This window comes from Nannospalax galili, unplaced genomic scaffold (assembly GCF_000622305.1).
Source record: "Nannospalax galili isolate Female #2095 unplaced genomic scaffold, S.galili_v1.0 scaffold75, whole genome shotgun sequence".
Classification (NCBI taxonomy): domain Eukaryota; kingdom Metazoa; phylum Chordata; class Mammalia; order Rodentia; family Spalacidae; genus Nannospalax; species Nannospalax galili.
This window is the reverse complement of record NW_008339433.1, coordinates 4551094-4575693: the sequence shown is the minus strand read 5'-3', so window position 1 is coordinate 4575693 and position 24600 is coordinate 4551094. Positions and strand designations below refer to the sequence as shown.

At 36.0% G+C, this 24600-nt stretch overlaps 1 protein-coding gene across 1 annotated transcript in view; it reads right to left on the bottom strand.

Moving 5' to 3' along the window:
- The window catches only part of Tenm1 (teneurin transmembrane protein 1), an 873778-nt gene that overhangs the window by 160290 nt on the left and 688888 nt on the right, over positions 1-24600 (bottom strand). Inside the window, exons 14-16 of the mRNA XM_008833909.1 lie at positions 15369-15554; positions 13393-13416; positions 11348-11494 (exon numbers count right to left, since the gene is read on the bottom strand). Of these exons, the coding sequence (XP_008832131.1) occupies positions 11348-11494; positions 13393-13416; positions 15369-15554 (357 nt within the window). The remainder of the gene's footprint in view (positions 1-11347; positions 11495-13392; positions 13417-15368; positions 15555-24600) is intronic.

The following is a 24600-nucleotide window of genomic DNA, read 5'->3' as shown; positions in this document are numbered from 1 at the left end:
TGGAAGAGGAAGGATGTCAGGTACTGGGTTTATGGAAGGAGTGGCTGTTTAGAATGTAATAGGCACAGAATGCTGTGTTCGTTGCTTGGAGAGGTAAGGAAAGAAAAGAACCTTTTTCTTATTTTTTTTTCTTGAAATTCAGCACTTAGTAAGAAAAAAATAGGTGTGCGAAGAGCTGACTCTTCCCACTTGTGAAATGTAGGAAGGGCTGTAGCGAGTTCCAAGCAAAGAGAAGAGGCTGGAGTGATTAACTGAGCATATGGGCACATCACTCCATATCCAATAAGCAAAACATTTAAAATCTTTCAATGATCCTTAAAGGAGGCAAGTGGCTTTAATTCAGTTGTTTAACAAGGGTAGATATAAAGATACTAATCTTAGCCTGTAGGGGAATAGAGAGGTTCGGGTGGCTCCTTAAGTCTCCTGATGATAGTCACTGGCACTGGTTTTCTGCGGCTCTTTCACTTGCTTCCTTGCCCTTACTTGACTATTCCTGTTGAGCTACAGGGGGATGTACCACAGCTGGGGACAATGAAAGTGGGCGATACCCAGAGAGTATGTGTTTGGAAGAGCAACACTGGGGCACCCAGGGAATATTTTTCTGTATATGCAGTCTTTTCAAATTCCCTGTACTATAGCCAGTACTTTGATTTAAAATGCAGTTTGCTTCTTTTTTGCCTTTCCCGTTTGTTTGGTCTATTTTTGCCCCTGGTTTATGTTTTTTCCATATATACACATCTTCACTTATGACTAACTTTTAAGTGAGGGTTTGCTTCAAAAAGAAGTTCACTTCTTTCCCCTTGTTCTTCAAAATATATTAACAGATTTTCCCTGGATTTTAGATGACATTACCGTTCCTCCCTTCAGTACATTGCTCTTAGGCTTTTATTAGCACATTATCTGTCTACTCTGCTAATTAAACATCTGGATGCACAGAAAAGCTGACAAAAATATCAGGCTGATTAAAAAAGTTTTCTGATGTCTGGTATTGGTGCCTCATAGTCTAAACAATAAAAAGTGCTTTTCAAATGGACACTCAGCCTTATCTTGCAAATTTTTTTTTTTTTGGTCTTTTTGAGACAGGATCTTCCTGTGCTACAACTGAACTGGAACTCTATGTAGACCAGGCTAACCTCGATCTCACACAGATTCGCCTGCTTTGGCCTCCTGAGTGCTGGGATTAAAGGCGTGCACTACTAAACCCAGCTATCTTACATTTTTATTGAATCGTGAATTTATTATTGGAATAGCGTACTTGGAAGCACCTAGTGTCATACTTGGACACTGTGAACAGATACACTAGTAATAATCAGTGTGGAAATTCACGGGTCTCATCCTACCAACCACACGTTTTCAACATATTATGGAAAAGAAACAGATTTTAAATACATACAAATGCTACAATGGACTTCAAAATTGGATTCTGAAACTAAAGTAAACTTTGAACCAATTCAAAATGGGGTCTCTCATTCTCATCTATGTTATGTGATATAGATTTCAAGTTAATGTTTCATATTTAGTAATTGCCTATTTTCTAGAGCTGACCTTTGAAGACTTCTGTTTTCTGAGAAAACAGCAAGACTCTGTTGAATTTAGAAAGGTAGGAGGCAAGCAGATCAACAACGGCATGCAACCCTACATTATAATTTGTAGGTAAACCCAGTACACGGGGCAAAGATCTACTTACCAATTATCACATTTGATAACACCCCAAACAGTATGTCTAGACTGTTACAAGGAAGTGCAAATGACAGTCACACTGGATGTGTGTATTTTTTGGCTATTAACAGTTCTTTTATTGTTCTGAATTGAAAGCTGTGGCACCCTACTGACAGCTAAGCTCAGGGTGTCAGATATGAACATATCATATGTTAACTGATTTTAGTTTCAGAGCTTGTTTTCTTTAAGGGAATAATATAAAAGGTAGGTAAAAAGAAGGTTATATTGTCTTCAAGGACTGATCGTGGCATTCACTGAATCTAGGTTTTGCCAACCAATTTGGGACTAAGCCAATTGTGTCAATCTGTGCTGATGAAGATCAAGGATTCTTTTCTTTCTATGTGATAGGTTCACCACTACTGTTAGATATGTGCCCTCAACTGGAAAAGAGAATGGAGAAGGAAATATGAACAATATGGGAGAAACCCATATTTGCCAAAACCTGAAGTTAACTTACTCATCTGTATACCTTAAGCTTCTCTTATGTCTTGATAAAAATGAACAGTTAATTTTTGGTAGGGTATCCCAAAGAATTCACAAGTCTGTATGAACAAGTGAACATTTGCCACTTCTCAAGTACTAGGTAAACAAACGTATCATATCAGCTAATTCCTGCAACTTTGGTAGGTAGATATTCTCATGTTTCTTTTTATAATGAAAAGGAGTCTTAATATGATCATGCAGTTGTAAGTGGTACGAGACTCATATTAATACAACATGTTCTGATTAGAAATCATAATTTAATATCACCATGTAAGCAGTGAATATTGTTAGAACTAATGATGTAGGCTATAGGATGTTTAAGTCCCTGACTATACATAGGTTTTTAGAATGCATAAATCAATTCATGTGAAAAACTCAGATAACTTTGATTACAAAATTTACTTTGGCACTGACGATCCATATGACTCTTGACAAAACAAATTTAACTCTTGGACACTGAGTTTCTTCATTTAAAAGTTTATATTTACCCTGTAGTGTCCTAATGTTCAAATGTTATAATAATTCTAAATAAAACATTGGATGCATTCAGGGTGGTATGGTTATAGACTGGAAGACATTATCCTGAGGTTAATAAGACACAGTAGGAAAAATACTCCCTTATTGCTCTTATGTGAGAAATGTAATCAAATGTATAGAAGCAAATGATAGATGGTATTTTCAAGAGGATGGAGGTGGATGGGTTGTGTGGAATTGTTCCTTCAGTGGGTATAAAGTTATAAATGATGAGCAAACTCATGTACGGCATAGTATTTACAGTTAACAGCGAGGTACTATGCACTCAAAATTTCACAATAGGGTAGATCTTAAAAATAACAGATCGAACCAAACAAAAACACTCCTCCTAAACAAAAAGAAATAAGGGCACCTTTGGAGATGATGGATATGTTTATTACCTTGATCATGGTCATGGTAACTTATGTGTGTATATATGTTTAAACTCATCAAGGTAGTTTTAATTATTATAGTTATTATTTCAGTTTTATATGACTTCAGTAAAGTTGGAAGGATAATCACGAAGAGTTTGCACATTGCCTAGTGTGTAGCTAGTTCTTGCTATTTGTTATTGTGCCAAATTCTGAATTATGCAGACTGCAAGGCATGTAGGGATAGAGTCCTAGGGGTGGGCGCCAATTGTTTACATTGGCAGCTTAAAATGTTCAGTCTTACTTTTATTGAAATTGCCTTAACATGGGTGGGATATTTCTGTTCAGTGCGATCAGTTTATTCAGGAACAAACTTTGGGTAGGTAAGACCCTATGACGCTGAGTAGGTAAAAACTATACTAATACTACAGAAATTTTCATTAATTGAATTTTATTGGTTTAGAGATTTGTTACCATTTGAATAGGGACTGGATTGAAGTTTAAAGTTCTCATTGGTTATGGAACAGTCAGGCAATCCTCAAATTTCTGCTTCAATGAAAACTGTAAATTTGACTTAAATATTAATAGACCAACTAATGCATCAAAACGTATGTTAATAGAATGTTCATTGACATCACATTTTGCATTCATTAAATTACTTCATTTCAAGCATTATTCATTTTCACCATCACAAAGTATTACCAGCCTTAGCGGATAGTAGATCAGGCCCAGTCATAGCTGTGAACTCAGCTACAATTCAGGTCTTTCACCTCCCAATTCCATGTGGATGCATGTGGCAGTCTAAGCTCTGACATCCAAGTAAAAATTATTTAATCAGTGGGTTGCTTGGAAATGGGGAGGATATGGTGAGAAAAGAATAACTGCAAATATTCTCTGATGCCAAATCTTTTTTCATTAGCCATATTTCCAAACTAAATGGGGAGAGGGTGTCTGATCGGTGCACAGAGAAAATGCTATCAATTCACTGTTCCTTGTCTTTTATTTTCCTATTTACTAAACACTACAGCATGCTGGTGACATTCAAAACATGAGGTTCATTGATCCATGAGATTATGTGTGTTTATAACTCACCCATGGCGCTGTTTCCTAGATCTAGAAGCATGACTATAAAAGAAGCTTACAAATAGTTATTGCCTTTAATGAATGGTGACTTGTTATGAAGAATGATTCCTGGAAGATCATTCTATTTTACGCAATTAACTTATTGATTTTGCCAATGAATATAGACTACTAGAGCACTTTACACTGTATAGTATATCAAGAAAATCTTGGACAAATACATGACAAACACTTAAAATATTAGAGAAACTAGGCCTTATTTTACATACAGACACACACAAGTATATTAAATTGGGCAGGGGATAGTAAGGGGAGGAGTGGATAGAGGAAATTTAAATATGATCAACATATATTATATGAAAATTGCAAGCATTCAATCGAAAGAAAAAATGATAGTGAAAAAAGACCATTGTGATTAAACTCTCTTACTCTCCATTTTTAATCCTCCAACACAATCATTCTATAATTACAGAGACCACCTTCCTTCCTGTATAAGTAAATTGAATATGGTGTATTCTTTACTTTTGACTGAAGAATCTTATACAACTTACAGTGTTCTGTGTGATCTGGTCCCTTACCACATCTTTACGGTACTATCTACCTGACTTACTGTGGTCCAGATACTGTGTCTTACATTTTACTTTCTACAAGAACCTAGTATTGCACATTCTCACCTCAGGCCTTTTGCACACATTTTCTGCTGTTTTAAACATCCTTCCCCTGAGCCATGTGAAGCCTTTTCTGTCTCCCAGATTTGGTTAGGTCCTCCATGTACATCTATCTACTCTCAAATTTTTATCCCACTCTTAAATTTTTAAATACATAATCTTTTGTGTGGATTCTTATTTAGTGTTCGTTTCTGTTGCTAGACCACAAGCTTCACAGAAGCAGTAACTTGCCTGGTTTATCAGTTTCCCCATGGCGATAAGCAAAACCTTGAAGATGTACTAATGAATCAATGAAAAACTGGGTGCTTGATGTGGAACTTTTGACTGAAAGTTAGACAGTTAAAATCCGTATCAGTGCTGTTCATTTAAACATTATATAAAGTTTGGAATACTCTGTCTCTGTGCTACCCAATAAGTAGCCTCATTGTGCATTTGAGATGTGACTAGTGAAAATTAAAAACCATTTAGACAGAGCCCAGTCCTTCTGGCCAGACAGAGTGGAACAGAAGAGGGCCCGGCTGGACCAGTCCCCTCTGGGTTTCACAGGATACCACTGTGAATAAAAGGCCTCAGAAAAACCCTTCCATCTTCAAACTGGACTTTCTCCTGCAAGGCTGATCAACTGATTAGAATTTCAATGAATGTGGAGAGTTTGGAATGTTGCAGGTCCAGAAAGGACCTAATCACCATTTATCTCAGCCATCTTTAGGCCCTAAACAGCCACTCCTTGCCCATCTCTATTTCCTAACTAACATCCTATTATCCTAGCAGAACACCAGGTCTCACCAACCAAAAAGCTAAGACTGTCATCAGATAGTATCTGAGACCTATAGCAGAACCCACCCTCTTTGCTATGATCTGCCTACTAAATGTATCCACCAATGTATTTGAAAAGTGTCTTGATTTATGGCTTTTCTTTGTTCTGTTATTTAAAAAAATGTAATGCAGAACACGGAATTTGGGGTAACCTGAATCCGTGTTTCTGGGCCATGGTCATTCATATTTGGCTCCAGAATAAACCATCTCTTATCCCCTTTAAAAAAAAAAACATTTAGTTTTAAATAAACTACATTACTCACATGTGGCTATTGTATACATGGTGGAAAAGCTGATATTTTCAAATATTTAGATACTGGATGATGTTTAAATATATCAAGCATTAAAATGCTTATTTATTTTTTAAAAAATTGCTTTAAATTTTATTGTAAAATTTATAATTTTTTCCTCATTTTTAGCTTCTCTCTTTTCTTTTTATAATTAAGAACTTTTCATTGCAAGCTATTTCACCCATATTTTCCTTTAATTGCATTTGAGTTTTCTTCTTAACATTAATCCATTAATCCATCTGGGGTATATTTATTCATCTTATCCTTTTGGTGCACAGCATGAAGTGTAAATCTAAGATAGTTGTCTCAGTTTGATATATTATAATGTTTTGTGATAAGTCTCCCATACCAGCATGCGATAATATTTCAACTAAGTGATTTCAGTGGAAGGGGAGGTCTGATTTTTAGATCAGGTGTCATATCCTGGTGTATTTACTCATTGGTGTGACCTCAAAGCCAGGGTCATGGCCTGGATGAGCCCTCATTTCCCCTTGCACTGGATGTTGCTGCCTACTTTTTGGTGCGGTGGTCAGGATTGCACACTATGAATCAGGTGAAGTGTTTGACACAGTGCTTAGCTCCTGACACCATCAAGTGGGTGTGGTTATTAGTCCCACTTAGCCTCATCCTAGCCCTGAGACATGGACAGGGAAGTCATTACCTCCTTTTCATGCAGGGAAAAAAAGGCTCAGGCAAGTCAATCACTTTTTCAAGTGCACAGAGCAGCTCTACTTGGCAAGTTTAGCTTCAAACCTAGGTCTAGCCTCAGCATAGGTTCACTGCCCTTCTCCCAAAAGGTTTGCTTCCCATGCCGAGCGTGCCTCAGTCATCTGGAAACTTCTACTCTCCTAGACAACACATAAGACCTCCTCAGGAACACATTAGGCCTACAGCACCCTTTCTCTCTTGTGGCAGTTTTAGCTTGGGCAGCAGCCAGTCTGGCTGGTCTGCAATACCTGGGGATCTTGTTTCCACATCCCCAGCACTAGGATTACAGGTGTATGCCACCCCAACCAGTGTTTATGTTTTTCCATGGGGGCTGGGGATTGAACTCAGGTGCCTGACTCCACAAATGCAGGTCAGGATCCTCAGATGAAGTGCTAATGGTGAGTACTGCACTATCTCACCAACTCCCTCCCACCAATATTTTGATACTGCTTTAATGATATTCTACTTTTTTATTTGGCTTGGGTATGTTTCAGGACTTTTATTTGGTTGTATTAAAATGTCTAGTCTTATATCCAACACCACTTTGTTTTAATGATCAGAGTTTTGATATACACTTTATTATTGATAGCACCCTTCACCACTTCTTTTAGGTATTCTGACTCAGTTAATATAATGTTCAAACTTTTTCTCATAACAAGTGATATGGGCTTGTAAAATTTGGTGATTATGTTTTCCAAATTCCAGATAAGGATGCGTGATTAACAAATAGAAATGTGGTTACTCTGGACATTAATTCTGCTTCCTGCCTAGGGCTATGCACATGGCAGGTGCTGGTTGACTAAATGGATATAGTGCTCACGATATTTGACAGATTTGTGACTTCTACAGTAATTAGTTCTTATAGCTAGAGACCTTTCTTTTTTGCATGTTAGGAAAAAAATTCAAAGGTTATTTGTTCTCAGTTTTCACTGTTCAAGGAGCTCTTAGGTAGCTTACAGGAAAGCTGTGTCACCTACATATTCAATGCAGCCCAATTAGTTACTAAGAGTCACAGTGCATTGAAATCAGAGTGTAACTAAAGTGAAAGCTACAGGAAGTAGCAGCAAATCTAATGAATATTCAGTGGTGATTAGGATGCAAAAAAACTCAGAACAGCCTTAAGTATCAGCTGTAATATGGAGTAATCAGGTAGCAGCTACTTGAACCAACTGCTTGAAAGTGATGTGGTTTTGATTGGGAGATTTCTTAAGAATTACATTTTAAAAGTTAGGCCCACTTTTTTTCAAAAAAGGTTCAATTGACACTCTGATTTAATTAAAGCACATACACATATACAAACAAGTACAAAAATATTAATCATTAGTCATATTCAGCTAAATGAACTGTGCTCTTCTGATAAGCTTAGAAAACTAAGATCACTGAGTGAAGGGAATTTAAAGTATTCTTTGGGGTGATATATAAACATTTTAGAAATAGAATTATTGGTCTAAAGTTTTATTCTTGGGGCTTTCAGTGGTTATTCCATTTATCTCTCTATCTCAAAGTACACTCAAATCTATATTATCATCAATACCGTCTTAATCCTACTAAAAGAAAAATGGTAATTGAAACTCTCAAGGAGTTTTCTAACCCTACTCCCTAAAGAGACAATCAGAAAATACTCTGAGCTCATATCAGGTATTTGAATTTTAATTTGCATATAGATACACAGTTTTAAGGAACATTCAGAGGTGAAGGCACATTCCATAAAATCTTCTATATCTTTTGTATCCATGTAGTTCACAGTTACTGAGAATTGATAATCCATTAACTCATTAATATTTAATTGATCCATTCATTAAACATTTTTGGCTGCCTTGAGGTGACCTTGAAGCCATAAAGATGCTTGATAATTAAATATTCAATTATTTTTATTACTTGACTAAGTCAGGAAAGTTATTTTGGCTCAATCTTAATTGAGCCAGAAATTATAAATGCAAAGGTTGTTATGTATTTTCTGAATATAATCTTTCAATCAATATATCAGATAAGAAATATCTGCTACTATATCCATGCAGCAGATCACCTGGGTTCACAGCCAAGATCTCTCAGGTCCTTGCTATATGATCTTTAGCAACTTATTTTACTTTTCTGTGCCTACTTTTCTAATTTATAAAGTACCATCAGTAATAGTTCCTACATCATGGTGATTAAATTAAGTAACACATAAAAAGCTCACACAGTGCATAGTACACAGCAAACCCTGAATACAAGTGAAATATTGTTATTATTAATTATATTTTTCAAATAGCTATGGTACATGAATCATGCATGACACATATCAAGAAAAACAGAAAGCATATGATTAAGTGCTTGATTATATGGTGTATATATCAAGAAAAACAAAAAGAGTATGATTAAGTTCTTGGTTATATGATACATATTATAAGTACCAAAGGAGATCAAGGAGGCAGATGTCAAAGATTTCACGATGTGGCTTGAGTTGAGGCTTAAATAATGGACAGAGAAGGATGAGTGTAGAGAAGGCATGCCCAGAAAGATGCATATAATAAAAATGAAGAAAAGGAAAGCAAAAGTAAGTGTTAGAAGACCATAAAAATCAGTTGATCTGTATATCATTTAATTCAAAAATTTCATTCTGTATCCCAAATGAGACTTTTGATTTATATAGATAGGAAACAGTCTTTTCAGAAAATGACCTGGTCTATGTTGTGTGCGCGCGCGTGTGTGTGTGTGTGTGTGTGTGTGTGTGCATATTTGTGTGATGTTCTCCATTACCTTTTATGTGGTTCACTTGAATTCTCTCATTTAATACTTATATTAATACCTTTTTATGCACAATACTTATTATAATCAATTTCATTTTAGTTTTACTATCCATAACATATAAAGAAATTTTTTACCTGTGTTTGTGTGTGTGGTGTGTGAGGGTATATATTTGTGTATATACATGTTGGTATATAAGGCACATATGTATGCACAGGTTAGCACACATACAAATTTGTGTGTGTGTGTGTGTGTGTGTGTGTGTGTGTCTGTAAGTATAGGAGCAACGCTGACATCCAGGATCTTCCTTGATCATTCTCCACTTTATTTATTGAGGCAGGTTCTCTCATTGAGTCCAGAACATATTAATGCTGGCTAGCTAGTCTAGCAACCCAGCCTACCCCAAAGATGCCTTGTCTCTGCCCTCCTAGAGCTTGGAGGCAAGGGTTTTATCCACTGAGCCATTTTCTCCTTCCAAGGAAGAAGCTCTTACAATCACTTTAGGGCCCAAGCTCTAACAGCTCCCTTAGCAATTTAAGCTCCATGTTTGGATGAAAATGACAACAAATGCAATTATCTTACTAATATAGAAAATAGGAACCATGTTTACTAATTTACTTCATTTTTAAGCCAAAGTACTGATATTGTAAAAATATTTTATTTTTAAGGTAATGTTTCTTTGCTAGAAATTATACAAAAAATAAGTAAGTGTAAATCCACTTTAAAATAAAAGATATTTTATTGTTAAAGTCATGTTTCCTTGCTAGAAATTATACAAAAAAGTAAGTGTAAATCCACTTCACTTTAAGTGTAGTCTCACTCGTATATAGTATGTGATGCTTTGAAGTCTAACTGTAGAATGTATTATATGATTCTATTGGTTTTCCTAAAACAGAAGTGGTAACCCAGTGGCCTATAAGCTATGTCACTTTAAAAAAAAACCGTGGAAAATACATGGAAACCAACAAGTCAATCTCACAGAAGAAAGGAAGGGACTAAGTAGTCACTTGATAAAGAATGGACAGGAGGGAGTGGAGTATAAAGTAATTTAGTAAGGGACACTAAAACACAATGGAAGAGGAGGAAATAGTCCAATTTTTTATAGTACGATAGAGTAACTATTATCTTTGATTACCTATGGCATATTTCAAGATGATTAGAAGAGTATTCAAGATCCCAGCATATTACAAATGATTACTATTTGAGGAGCTAGAAGTATTTATGATTTGACTTCATCATTATACATCAAATACATGTATCAAATTATCATCTTGTAACTCACAAATATATAAAAATGCCGTGTTTCAAAAACGAATAAATTAAACAGCATGCACAGGTCTTGAATTAAATATAAATATTTAAGAGAAATTGTTCGATGTTCTCTGAAAGATACTGTTACTAAGAGGCAGTGACACAAGAGCAAGTTCTATACAACCAAAAACAAAGACAAAATTTCATTTTGTGTATATGCAAAGTACACTAACAAATAGCTGACAACTTCAACAGTGCCATATTAATTTAGTTTGGTATAATAAATATTGTGGGAATGAGAGTCAGCATGGTGTAGTAGTTTAAAAAATCTGATGGTCGAAATCGTGTTGTCTTGAAATTTAACCTTAGCTATGTTACATTCTAGCTGAATGACTTTGGATAAGTCACTTGCCAACCCACCGTAGTCTTCATTGTCCTACCTATAGATAGGAAAAACAATCATAGTTATGCCTCAGAAAAATTATTGTGATAATTTAATGTGTTATAACACATGCAGGAACTTTTGGAGTATTGCCTAACCATAATGATTTTCGGTGACTAATGCTTTTAAATACTATTGAGACTAAAAATTGTATAACCCATATGCTTCAATATCATTGATACTTAAGATTCCAAATTTTCACCCTTAGCCATGTTGGTCACTACTGTGTTAGAGACAGGGCTATTACTTTCATACACAAACATTTTGTAAATAACTAACCTCCATCATTGTCCAAGTTGTCACCACAAAGCATTTCCATGACAATGTTGCAGCCTGTCCCACTCCAACCGACCTGACACACACAGTGCCAACCATTTTGATCCAGAGTACACCGTCCATTTCCAAAGCAGAGTCCTGGGCAGCCATCTGAAAAGACAGCAGAGGGTAACAATCAGAGACATCAGAGTGGGATTGGCCAACAGTGATGTATCTGCCTACAGGGAAGAATCTAATCATCTGGGCTCTGTTCAGATGAGGTGCTGAATAAATGCAAGAGGAGCTTGCTTACTTGCAACACCTTCCCAAGGAACTTGTTATCCCTTATTTTGCAGTGTTTTTCCTTAGAGAGCCAATTAAGTGTTATCAGTGCTAACCCCAATTTCCAACTTCTGGTTCACATAGGAGGAAAAACATAGTGGGGACAAGAAATGTTTTTGTTTCTTTTTGAAAAACCTATCTCCTTGTCTCAATCAAAACTGGATGGATGATGCTGTATCCAGTTATGGGCAACAGGTTTCGGGAAAGATAGCAGTTTCTACGAAGAGGAACTTTCCTCAACTACTTCTAGCCTATGCTGATTTTTCCCTTGTGATCTGTTGCATCAGGACTTAGGTATGTTTCTATATAATTCAGACCATACCACTATGTATATGCTTATATAGTTCCTTAGAAATGTGCTGCGATTATTCTGCATATATTAAGATTTTCAAAATTAGTATTGCTCTGAGGACAAAATCACTGGAATTTTTACTTCTGTGGTATCTCTTGCAAGAGCTAGCATAATATCGCCTGTAACAATAATAGTAGCTGCTCAGAAAATGTTTATGGAATTAAAGAATGACACACTTAGAGCTTCAGAATTCTAGAGAATAACTGGGAAAACATGCTCAAGAGAAAGGGTAATGTTTAAAAATCTTTTATCTAATTGACATAGTGCAAACACCGACAACAGTCCCTCTTCAGGATTTAGTTTCTTTTTCTTTTAGCACCAAAAATATGTCTTACTCTTTCTACAAGTAGTTCAGAGATAAGCTCTATCAAAAAGAAATTGCACATAGCAAGTGATCAGCAGAGTATAAATGGAGACCATAATAATAACATGTATCTCTTGAGTATTTCCCCAATCATCATATAAGACTAGACCTGGTTTTTACTGGGGTAGCCCAATCAGTATTCTTTTGACTGTACGTTCTTGAAAGAAAATTTCAGAAATATAAATATAAAAAAATAAGTCTTAAAATATCTGTAGAAATAACCCCATATACTTTCCAAGGTTTTCCAAGTAATTACCAAAAGGTCAGAGGAAGAAAAATAAAACTATAAAATTAAATAACATATGGTTGGCAGAAAATATGACAAAATTTATGTTTATCATAATCCCAAGTCATAGCATAGGAATAACACACACACCCTTGTAAGGGGAACTTTCTCCAGGTTCTATTCTAATGGACATTCACTGAAGAAGGAAAAAAAAACAGGGTAATTTTGGACAGATTCAACTTCTGAAACTAAGATGATAAAGAACACTACCTATCTGACAGAAAGTCCCTTGCTGTCACTGTTAAAGGCAGATCCTTGGAATGATAGATAATAGGCCACTTATAATGGGAACCCTTGTAAGGACTTAAGAGTTATCAATATGCACTTAGACATACACTGTTTTGTTGATGAAGCACTTCAGTTATCTACCTAAACTTAGCTTATTTAGTAGTTGTCTGTGTTAGACACACACACACATACACACACACACACCTCGATATAAAAGGACAAAGAAAAATAGTCTTTAAAATTGCTAATCAGTCTATTTCCTGGCAAAAAGTGGCTTGAATGTTGGAAAAATAAATTATCTTCTAGTCTATCGATTATAAACACGACAATATTGTCATTAAAGAAAAACACTCAAAGTAATAACCAGAAAAAAAACAACCAAACAAACAAATAAACAAACCAACCAAAAGAAACCAAAATACGACCTTTGTTCTCCCACATGCATATTTTCTGTTTAGAGCACATTTCTACTATAAAACTCATGAGAAAGATCTTACCTCGAACAGCATCTAAGTAGTGAGCTAAAAAAAAGGGGTTTGGGGGAAGAGTGATTAAATAAATTTTTGGGAGACCAGATCAAACTTTACAACACATACTAATGGTTTCCCATCTGTTGCGTGGAAGGAGATCAGCAAACTATGATCTGCTAAAATGCCTGCAGCTCAAAACTTGGTCCGCTGGCCTATGGATTTTGTGAATAATATTTTCCACAGGAAAGTTATTAATGGCTTTTCTGCAAGAAACTCTATTAGGCTTCATAAAACTGTGTCATATTTCACTTAAAGTATAAGAACTGCATTTTTAAATATCAGTAATAACTTCTATGAAAGAGCACTAGTTTCAACTTCTTATTAGTAATATCTTTAGAAGGGAGTTCTGAAGTAACCGTCTTTGGTAATCATCACAATATTTAAATCCTCTTATGTGAAGGCAATAGACTTACTGTAGTGCAGAAATGTAGTTAGTTAAGATGCATCTGAATCTCACCCCTCACCACCTTTTTAATGAATCTTAAATATTTTCCACAGTCACAGAATGAGACTTACTGTACCTTTAGTAGACTAGTAATGCAGTTTATTAAGATTATATATATATATATATTGCATTGCTTTGGCAGATTCCAACCATTATAACAAAAGACTTCTACCTGAAAGTGAAAGCAACAGTCTACTGTGGGAAAAAAAATCTCACAGTGCATAGTGTATCAAGAAACTCTCACTCTTGTTTTGCTCTACATTCATTTTCTGTCTAGTCATAGATTGCCACTGGAACACTCTGATCCATTTCCTTAGTAGAAAGATGAGAATTGTATAATTGTAATTATTTCACTATACATATCTATTAGTTTTGATTGTTGACTACAAGCTTGAATAACTGGAGAAGAGAATCTCAGTGAGAGACTGTCTAGATCAGGTTGACTTGTGGGAACGTGTGTGGGGGATTATCTTGCTTACAGTAATTAAGATAGAAAGACCTGCCATTGGGTACCAGTCCCTCAGTAGGGAGTTCTGAGCTGTAAAGGAATAGAAAAGGTGAGCTGAGCACAAATATTCATGCATTCATTGTGATCTGTTCCTGATAACGGATGTGATATGACCAGTTCCCTCAAGCTCCTGTCACTGTGAGTTCCTTGCTATAATGGACAATCTATGACGTGAAACAGGGAGTTAAAACAAACCCTTCTTCCTTAGACTTGCTTTTGCAAGAATATTGTGTCACAGCAAGCAGAAATGAAACTATGTAAGAAACCTTTGTGGTAGAAATGTGTATATATAAATGGCTTTCATTATTTTTTGCAAAACAAAGTGTTTTATGAAATCTTAGAATAGCACTAGATTTTACAACGTGAATTTCATGTGATAGGTTAATTATTACATAAGCTTCCCTATACCCACAGTGTATTCTGCATGACAGTGCCCTGAAAATTTGTGAAATTGATGACATGGCTGTGAGAGAGGGTGAATGCTTCAGCATAAATACTCTGTAGTATTGAAAAGAATAAACAATTCAACACAGATGTTTCACTGATGATAGGTCAGGAGTGCCTTCCTTATACACATTAAAGACAGACTCCCATAATATCAAATGGGCCCTGGTAAAGCATTCCCATCTAATGAAATTGTCTCTAGGTGCTTTCAACCAAAACAACCTACGCTTTTGGAAAGGAAAGCAGTTGTCTTATTAACTAATGACAATTTATTCTAATGTATCCTCTTTCATTTGAGTAACTTGAAGGGTTTCAAAGCAGAAAATGTTACTGAAGTAACGAGGAAAGAAATGGCAGAAGAAATCAATACAATATTGCCAAAGAAGAAACCTCCCTGTTCAAAAACTTTCTTTACTTGTAGCCGATCCTCCTCTTCCTGCCTTTCCCGACTTCAAATCTATTAATATTTTGGCAAATGACTCACTAGACTGCTATTACTTCTTCAATTAATACAATTTACTTTGACTAAAGTATGCTGGTACTTACCAATTGTGCAGTGGTCGCCCTCCCATCCAGGGCTACACTCACATTTTCCGTCTTTGCATTGCCCATGCTCAGCACAGTGAGAGTGACAGGAGCGTTCCTCACATGTTGGTCCTACCCAGCCTTCTTCACATTGACATATTCCCCTTGAGCAGACACCATGGCTACCACACTCCATGGTACATAGCTCTGTGGGAATTCAAAGAACACACAGAGCATTTTGTTAAAGATGGCAACCATTCTTTGCTAAAGTCATCAGAATGAACAAACATTCCAGGATACACATGTACTTTAAAGAAAATGTTTATGAGTATTTTTTTGTTTTTTATTTTAATTTCATGTGTAAGAGTGTTTTGCTTGCATTGTGAAAGGACACTTGTGTCGTGCAATGATGCAGTGGTCAGAAGAGGGCATCTGATTCCCCTGGAACTGGAGTTACAGACAGTTGTTAGTCACCATGTGGGTGCTGGGAACCCAACCAGCTCATCATTCTTAAATACTGAGTCATCTCTCCAGGCCCAAATATTTGTGAACGTTTTATATTATAAAACATATAAACAATCAAAAATATCTTTAGTATCTTTAAACATACAAAGAACTCTCCAAAAAGGTAGGTAAGACTCTACATACAAAATAAATTCAAAGGCAAATAGCATCTAAGAAGTCATAGAATGATAACGCTATTCAGAACTTGGAAATGAACTGAATGTCCAACAAATGTCATGGAGGTTTACTTAAAATTAATTAGGATCACAGATAGTTTTGCATGGATTTTATGATACTGCATGAATTCATGGGGGTGAGGTGACATACTAAATTAGTAACCTAAGTTTATTCAGGAAAACAACAATCAGAAAGAAAATATCCTTCTAATAAAATTCATAATACACAAAAGACAAAGCTCCCAATGACAGCAATCAACTTGTTTCTCTGATCGCACAATCAATATTTAAATTTATTTTAAGCATATAAAATGACTTCTGGATGATTAAAGTACACAGCCTTCTTATCCTGAAATGCTATTCAGTGTTTGGGCAGTATAATGATGGTGGATACTGGCTCTGCCAAAGTTGTGTGTTTCATGCCCTTGACTTTTTAATGAGAAATGTTGAATATTAATAAAATCTTGACAGTAGATAAACCAAAATAAAGCTTGGCAAGCTTCTTTCTTGCTCTAATTCCCCTGCTGGAGGAGACATTGGATGAAAGCTTATTGAAAGAATCCAGTGTATTTGGTGTTTAATGGTCACACATCTGGAAAGGGAAATGAGGGTGTTCTGGAAGTCGAGTTGTCATTTTCATAGTGTCAAGTTTAAAATGCATTTTCTATATTAAGAATCTTTCAGTTGCAGTAATAGTAAGAAACTCCATATATAATAGAAAAGTTTTTCAGTATGTGAAAATATTTTTCTGATAAAGCAATAGGTGCAGATTTTGTTAAAATCTCGATTAATTTCTTCACTAATTTATTTCTGTATGTGTGTGCAGTGTGTGTATGTATTCACATGTGTGGCAATACATGTGCATGGGTACACATGCACAGGTGCATGTGTGTCGAGGCCAGAGTTTGAAGTCAGATGTCTTCCTTGATGGCTCTCCATGTTATTTACTGAGGCATGGTCTCTTGCAGAACCGAGAGCTCATTATTTGGTTAGTCTACCTAGCCAGTTTGCCCCAAAGATCCCTTGCTTCCACATTCTTAAGTACCAAGGTTACAAATGGGTCATCACATCTGCTCTGCTTTTTCACATTGGTTTTGAAGTGCCACACTTGAGTCTTCACACTTATAGAGCAAACTCTGTATCCACCAAGCCCTTTACCCAACCCCTAATTGATTATCTTTTGAAGGTGGGGGTTGATGGAATGTAGTGGGTTGAAATATGAAATAAACATGCCTGAAACCCCTTCTTAATAGCTTTGAACAAAAAGTTACCAACACGTTACACCACAAAGAATAGTGAACACTTCTACAAGGGCTGTTGGACTGATTTGTGATGTATTTCAGAGATATAATCAACTGGAGTTCCTCAGAATTGGATGTGATGTATAAAGAAAAGGGTAAATAACTAAATAGTAAATGAAAAGATAACGCTATTAATGGAATAGAAAAGGCTGGGCGGGGGAATCATGAGTACAAGACCAAATAGCCTAACTTTAAGATATGCATAATGAGGTTCTTGAAAATGTCCATTAAACAATAGACTATATGATTCTGATAGGCTAAGGGCTGGAGATATGAAATTGAAAGTCTTAAACATATAGGTGCTATTTAAAGGAAGGGAGCTACCTCAAAAGAGATAATAGCAGAGCCTCTGAAATGAGTCTTGAAATATTCACTGATTTAAAGACTAGATATGTTGCTACAAATGGATACAATTATCATTTGTTAATTAAAAATAAAATCCAAAAAATATCAGGAAGAAAAAGGCATCATCAAAGGATACTGGGAAAAAAAAAAACCAGTGAAAGGTAGGAGGAAATCCAATGAGATTGTAGTATTTCTGAAGCCCAAAGGGAAATGTTTTCAAGAAAGGAATTTTTTTTATAATTACTATTGCCAGACACAGCCTGAATTATACTCGCCAGATTTATTAGCATGAAACTGCTAGTGACTCTAGGAAAAGCTGCGCAGTAGTGGTAAAACCAGATTGGACTGGGTAAAAGAGTGAATGGAAAGTCACGTGTAGGATTACCAGGTCATAAAAATGTCCACACTGAAAAGTATATTTTGAAAATTGAGCCTTGGTGTAATAAGTGGTACCTTACGTAGAGTTATCTTGCACTAGCTCTTGGCCCTATATCTTTATTCTGCATTTCTGATTGATAATCTGATCTTACAATTTCAGTTCTTGTAATGTATCTGAGATTGTAATTGTGTTCCCTTTAATAGATTCCCTCATAACACTAAAAACTGAACTGAAAAGACCTTTCGATGACCAGGGAGCTGAATGGACAAAAAGTCCATCTAGTCAGGACAGAATAAAACAAATGGAAGGAATCTTTTACTGTATTGATTTGCACAACCGTTTAAAGAGAGCTGCAAGGAAGCCCTGACTAAATGTAAAACAACGATAACTAAAAGCTTGAGAGTTAAGAAACAATGTAGAAATTAAATATTAGTGTGTAATAATGTGCAAGATAGAGTAAGTGCCCTATGTGAGATGTTTGTATTATACAGGAGGTAGGAAAGAAGTACTTTGTCACATTTGCATATACAAACTTAAAGGTAAAATTCAGGTTCAAATAATAGGGACCAAAATAACTTTTAGTATTTTCCTGATAAAAACTAGAAAATATGGATAAAATATATTTTTAAATTGTTGGGAAGATACTGGATTTCAAAAGACAGTAAAGAAGTGTCTGTCACTTAAGGTAGAGGGGAGCTAGAAAGGCTTAGAAGCTGGGTCATGCTTTACCAGTCTTATAAGGAGAGAAAAAGATTTGAATAATGGCTAGGAAATTTTCACCTTTGTAGAAAGCATTAAGACAAATATATGAAATAAAATTGAAGTAACAAAAAAAGGGAAATGGACACAATTCACAAATAAACAACAAAATATTCATAATGATAGTCAAAAACATTATTTTCCCTTATTAACTAACAGGACAAGCAAATCAGAAATAATATGAAATATTTGAACATGGCAAAAATATGTAATTTAATTGACAAATATAGAACAATTCAATAAATGACTATAAAATGCTCATGATTTTCAAATATGTACTGAGTATTTACAAATATGAGCCGTATACTGGGCTGCCAAGTAAATACCAACATATTCAAGGAACTGAAATCACGTATATGGTATTTCTTGCCTACTAAAAGCCATAAAACTTGAAATCATCAAAGAGAAGACTAGAAAATATACCAATATATCTTTGAAAAATCAAGTATACCTTTCAGAAGAAACTATGAAAGAAAGAATTCATCATGAAAAGAATGAAAATGAAGTACCCTTTATAAAAATCTGTACAATGTAACTATATCCACATAATTCAGAAATCTGATAGTGTAGAAAGGAAAATGAGTGGCAAGCAAGTGACCTAAGCATCCATTCAAAGAAATTACAGAAGAGCTAAGTACATTCAAGGAAGTAGGGGAAAAGAAAATAACTTAAGAGCTGAAAGTAGGGGCTGGAGAGATGGCTCAGCGGTTAAGAACACTGACTGTTCTTGCAGAAGAGCCCGGTTTGAATCCCAGCACCCACATGGCAGCTAACAACTGTCTGTGACTCCAGTTCCAGGGGATCCGACAGCCTCTTCTGTCCTCTGTGGGCATTGCATGACACAGGTGCACTTAATAAGATGTGGGCAATACACGCATACACATAATATAAATATAATAGGGGCTGGAGAGATGGTTCAGCAGTTAAGAACACTGTTCTTGCAGAAGACCCGGGTTTGAATCCCAGCACCCACATGGCAGCTAACCACTGTCCGGAACTCCAGTGCCAGGGGATCCAACAGCCTCTTCTGACCTCTGTAGGCATTGCACTACTCGGGTGCACTTACCTCCATGCAGGCAATACACGCATACACATAAAATAAAAACAATAAATAAGCCGGGTGTGGTGGCATGTGCCTTTAATCCCGGCACTTGGGAGGCAGATGCAGGCGAATCTCTGTGAGTTCAAATCCAGCCTGGTCTACACAATGAGTTCCAGGACAGCTGGGGCTACAGGGAGACCCTGTCTCAAAAAGATCAAAAATAAATAAATAAATAAATAAAATAAAAATAATAAATAAATTATTTTTAAAAAGAGCTGAAAGTAGTAAAATTGTAGCAAATCAACTACAAAGAAAATAAATTCCTGATTTGTACAGATGAATAAACTTAATTATTTCCTTTTTGGGAGTGGTCAATCAAAGCAAAAATATAGAAGACTCTATTAACTAATAACAGAAATCCAAAAGAGGAAATTTGTATAGATAATACAAAGAAGTTTTGTCACTGTATTTGAAAATTTTATGAACTAAACAATTCTCATAAAACACAACATGCATTGATAACAAGAAAAAAGAAACTAAATAGTTTATATTATAAAGAACTTTCATTCTCGGGCTGAAGAGACAGCTAAGTGATTAAGAGCACTGACCACTCTTGCCGAGGACCTGGGTTCGATTCCCAGCATCCACATGGTGGCTAACAACCATCTGTAACTCTAGTTTCAGGGGATCCAATGCTTTCTTCTGACCTCCGTGGGCATTATACGACATGGGTGTACTTATACACATTCCGGCAATACACTTGTACATGTAAAATAAAAATAACAGACAAAACATATAAAATAGAACGTTTATCCATAATAAAGTATATTCCCAAAGTTTTAAGAATGAAAATATTACTAATATTGAATAAATGTTTTAAAAGAATAAAGAGGAAGCCCTTCAAAATGTGTTTTATGATGCCATTGTAAATTCCATATAAAATTTGAACAAGGGGGCTGGAGAGATGGCTCAACAGTTAAGAGCACTGGTTGTTCCTGCAGAAGACCCAGACTGGAATCCAGCACTGACGTGGTGGCTAACAACCAACCGTAATTTCAGTTCCAAGGGATTTGACACCCTTTACTGACCTCCATGGGCACTGCATGACATGGGTGCACTTACATACACATAGGTAATCCATGCATACACATAAAATAAAAACTAATAAAATAGAATATAAAAAATTCTGAACAAGGCACCAAATGGTGCTGGCAAAACTGGATCTCCACCTGTAGAAGAATGAAACTAAACCCTTATCTTTCACCTTGCACAAAAGTCAACTCCAAATGGATCAAAGACCTCAATGTGAAGTCTGAAACTCTGAAACTGTTAGAAGAAAACATTGGCAATAACCTACAAGATACAGGTGTAGGAAAGGATTTTTAATACCAGACATCAATTGTTCAGGACACAAGGTCAAGTGAGACCTCATTAAACTAAAAATCTTCTGTACATCAAAAGAAGCAACAAAGGAAGCAAAGAGAAAACCCACAGAATGGGAGAAAATCTTCACCAGCAACACATCTGACAGAGGTTTAAATTCCAGAATACATAACAAGCTGAGAAAACAAAGAATCAAGAAAGGAAGCAACCCACTTAAAAGATGGGCTAAGGAGCTGAACAGAGAGTTCTCAAAAGCAGAAATAAAGATGGCTAAGAAGCATCTTAAAAGGTGTTCAACATCATTAGGAATTAGGGAAATGCAAATTAGAAGCACTTTAAGATTTCATCTTACCCCAGTCAGACTGGCTAAGGTCAAGAGAACAAATGACACCAAATGTTGGAGAGGATGTGGGGAAAGGGAAAAGCTAATCCACTGCTGGTGAGTTTGCAAACTTGTTCAACCCCTATGGAGAAGCAGTGTGGAGAACTCTTAAAAAAAACTACAAATGAACCTCCTTGGCATATACCCAAAGAACTCATCCTATTGCAGAAACTCTTGTACATCCATGTTTGTTGCTGCTCTTTTCACAATAGCTAAGAGATGGAAGCAACCTAAGTGTCCCTCAATTGACGAGTGGATAATGAAATGTGGTTCATTTATACGATGGAGTTTTACTCAGCAGCAAAGAAAGATGAAATCATGAAATTTGCAGGTAAGTGGATGGAACTAGAAATTGTTATACTAAGTGAAATAACACAGATGCAGAAAGAAAAAATAAATGACATGTGTTCTCTCTCATATGTGGATCCTAACACCAAATCCTTCTAAGTGAATATGTATCCAGACATAACTATAGGAACCAGGATAATGAAAAAGAACCAGGGTGGTAAAGGAAAAGAAAGATTTCTGAAAGAGAAGAACTGTAGGAAGCAGGTGTTAATAAGGGAGATAGGGATAAAAATGGCGTTATTTTAAGGAGCAAGGGGAGGGAGTGTTATACAAGGAACCTAGGGGATAAAGGGAAAGGAGACCAAGAGAGGTGGGACCATAGGAGAAAGGTATTATTAAGGGAGAAATGGGGAAAATGGGGGCACTTTAAATGGGGAAACTATGGCGGAAGGGTTCGACAACGCAAGAGATAATTCCTAGCTAGTTAAAAAAAAGTGGGAACCATATTAATTGAACAACCTACTGACATATTATACATACAAGTAGCTCAAGGAATATAATATATGTCTAATCAATGTTTATCTGAGAACGTTTGGTCTTTGCCCTATCTACATAGCACACGGTAATGAAAAGTACCAGACTCGTGGAACAAACACTCTTGGATGTCTAACAGCCATACTTTGAGGCCTAACTAATTTGGTCAGAGGGACACAAAGGCCAGTTTTTGCTCCTTGCCGTCCTAGGTCCACTAAGCTCCAGGGGACTATCAGCATCTCTCAATATGTCCTGTAACTGTGTTGTGTCACCTGTCCTCTAGATCAAGGAGACCATGGAGACCCCACCAAATTGAACCAGTGTCCTGTCTACAAAGAGGAGGGTCAACACAGAGGAAACATTTCCTCCAGGCTGCCAAGTGGAGCCAACTGTGGTTGAGCAGGACCTTTAACTTATCTTCACATAGATGGAACTGGTAAAAGAAAGGAACCAGGGGCTCCTCCCAAGCTCATGTGACCCCTAAGGAACAGATCCTCAAATGACCTTAAGAGTAAGAATAAATTGGTTTTTATGGGCCAACTATAGGGTCTTAAATACCCAAAAGGAAAGTATAACCAAAGATTAATGGGATCAATATAATTCTTTAATAGTCAATATGTATAGCTAAAGCTACATAACAAGAAACAATGCCAGACAGGAGATACCTTCCTTTGAGTTGTTAGCCAGGGTGGCCCAAGAGGCTCACAGACAGTAAGTAAGCATAGACAAGGGAAAATGAACAGCAGACCCCCCACATTTTCTGAAAGAATATTGGCAACTGATTGCTGCTAGATGAGGAAGAGCTGTTCTTCCTAAAATAAGGAACTCTAGATAGGCTGACTAGGTTCAGTGGATGGATAAGCACTGGAGAACGGCTGGGGGCGCCGACAACACAGTGAACAGTAACAGGGATTACAGAGTATATGGGCTATAGTGGGGGGTGGTGGAGACTATTGGGATGTTGGTATATAGATGAATAAGATTGTTTGGGATGTTCTGTATGAAATCAAAACAAAAAATCAATAAATTAAAAATGAGTTATATTTGAGGAAGAAGCATAAAAATTTGCTTAAATTCATTTTAATTAGTAGAGGTGAAACACATTGCCATTGAAATCTACCTGATGATTTTATATCCATGCTCAGGTGCCAAGGATCTTAGAAAGTAACTGAGTGTGACTAGTAATATTCAGATACATAGAGACTAGAGGCGCATGTGCAAACAACTAAGTGTTAGTACCATTAAAAATGAGTATATTTGTATGAAACAGTGTATTTTAAAATGAAATGGAGATCTTTTTAAAAGGTTAAAACCTCATTCAATTTTGTTTTGTAGGGTTTATACTGAATTCAGTATTGTATAACTGTATCAATTCAACTGTGAACCTAAAAATTTACAGCCAATTTTGAAAGAGATGCATCTTTGCTCTGGAAATTGTTATTGTATTTGTTAGTGCTGTAATGAAATGCTTCTTCTAATCATGTGGTTATTAAATAAATAATCTTAAAAATAAAAAATCTGAACAAGGGTATTGTAAGTAAAATTATAGGACAACCTCATTCATGAATATGGATGCATAAATCAAATATACACTTATGAAAAAACTATGTAAGAAAGAAAAATCCATCAGGAAGTTAATGAAAATGAAAGAACATATATAAAATCTTTTGCAATATAATTAAGTCCAAAAAAGTCAAACAAAATATATTCAAGACCTATACTGAAATGTTTTAAATGAACTCAGAAGAGTTATCATGGATAAATAGAAATTTATATGATGTTCATAGATTGGAAAACTCATTTTCAAAAGTTTCCCATTTTCCCAAATAGTTCTGGAGTTTCAGAATGGAATGAAGCAATAGCTCTGCATTCTTTTTGTGTGTATGTGAGCATTTTGTGCATATGTGTATGTGAGAATACTGATGAGCTAAGGAAAGAGGGTAACAAGGTAAAAAGATGCACTGCAGCTGGGAGTGGTGTGCACGCCTTTAATCTGAGCACTTAGGAGATAGAGGCAGGCAGATCTTTTTGAGTTCAAGGCCAGCCTGGTCTACATAGTGAGTTCCAGGCCAGCTGAGGTTACAAGGAGACCCTGTCTCAAAAAGACCAAAAAAAAAAAAAAAGGAAAAAGTAGCATGTTTTTTTCCAATGAGAAAACAA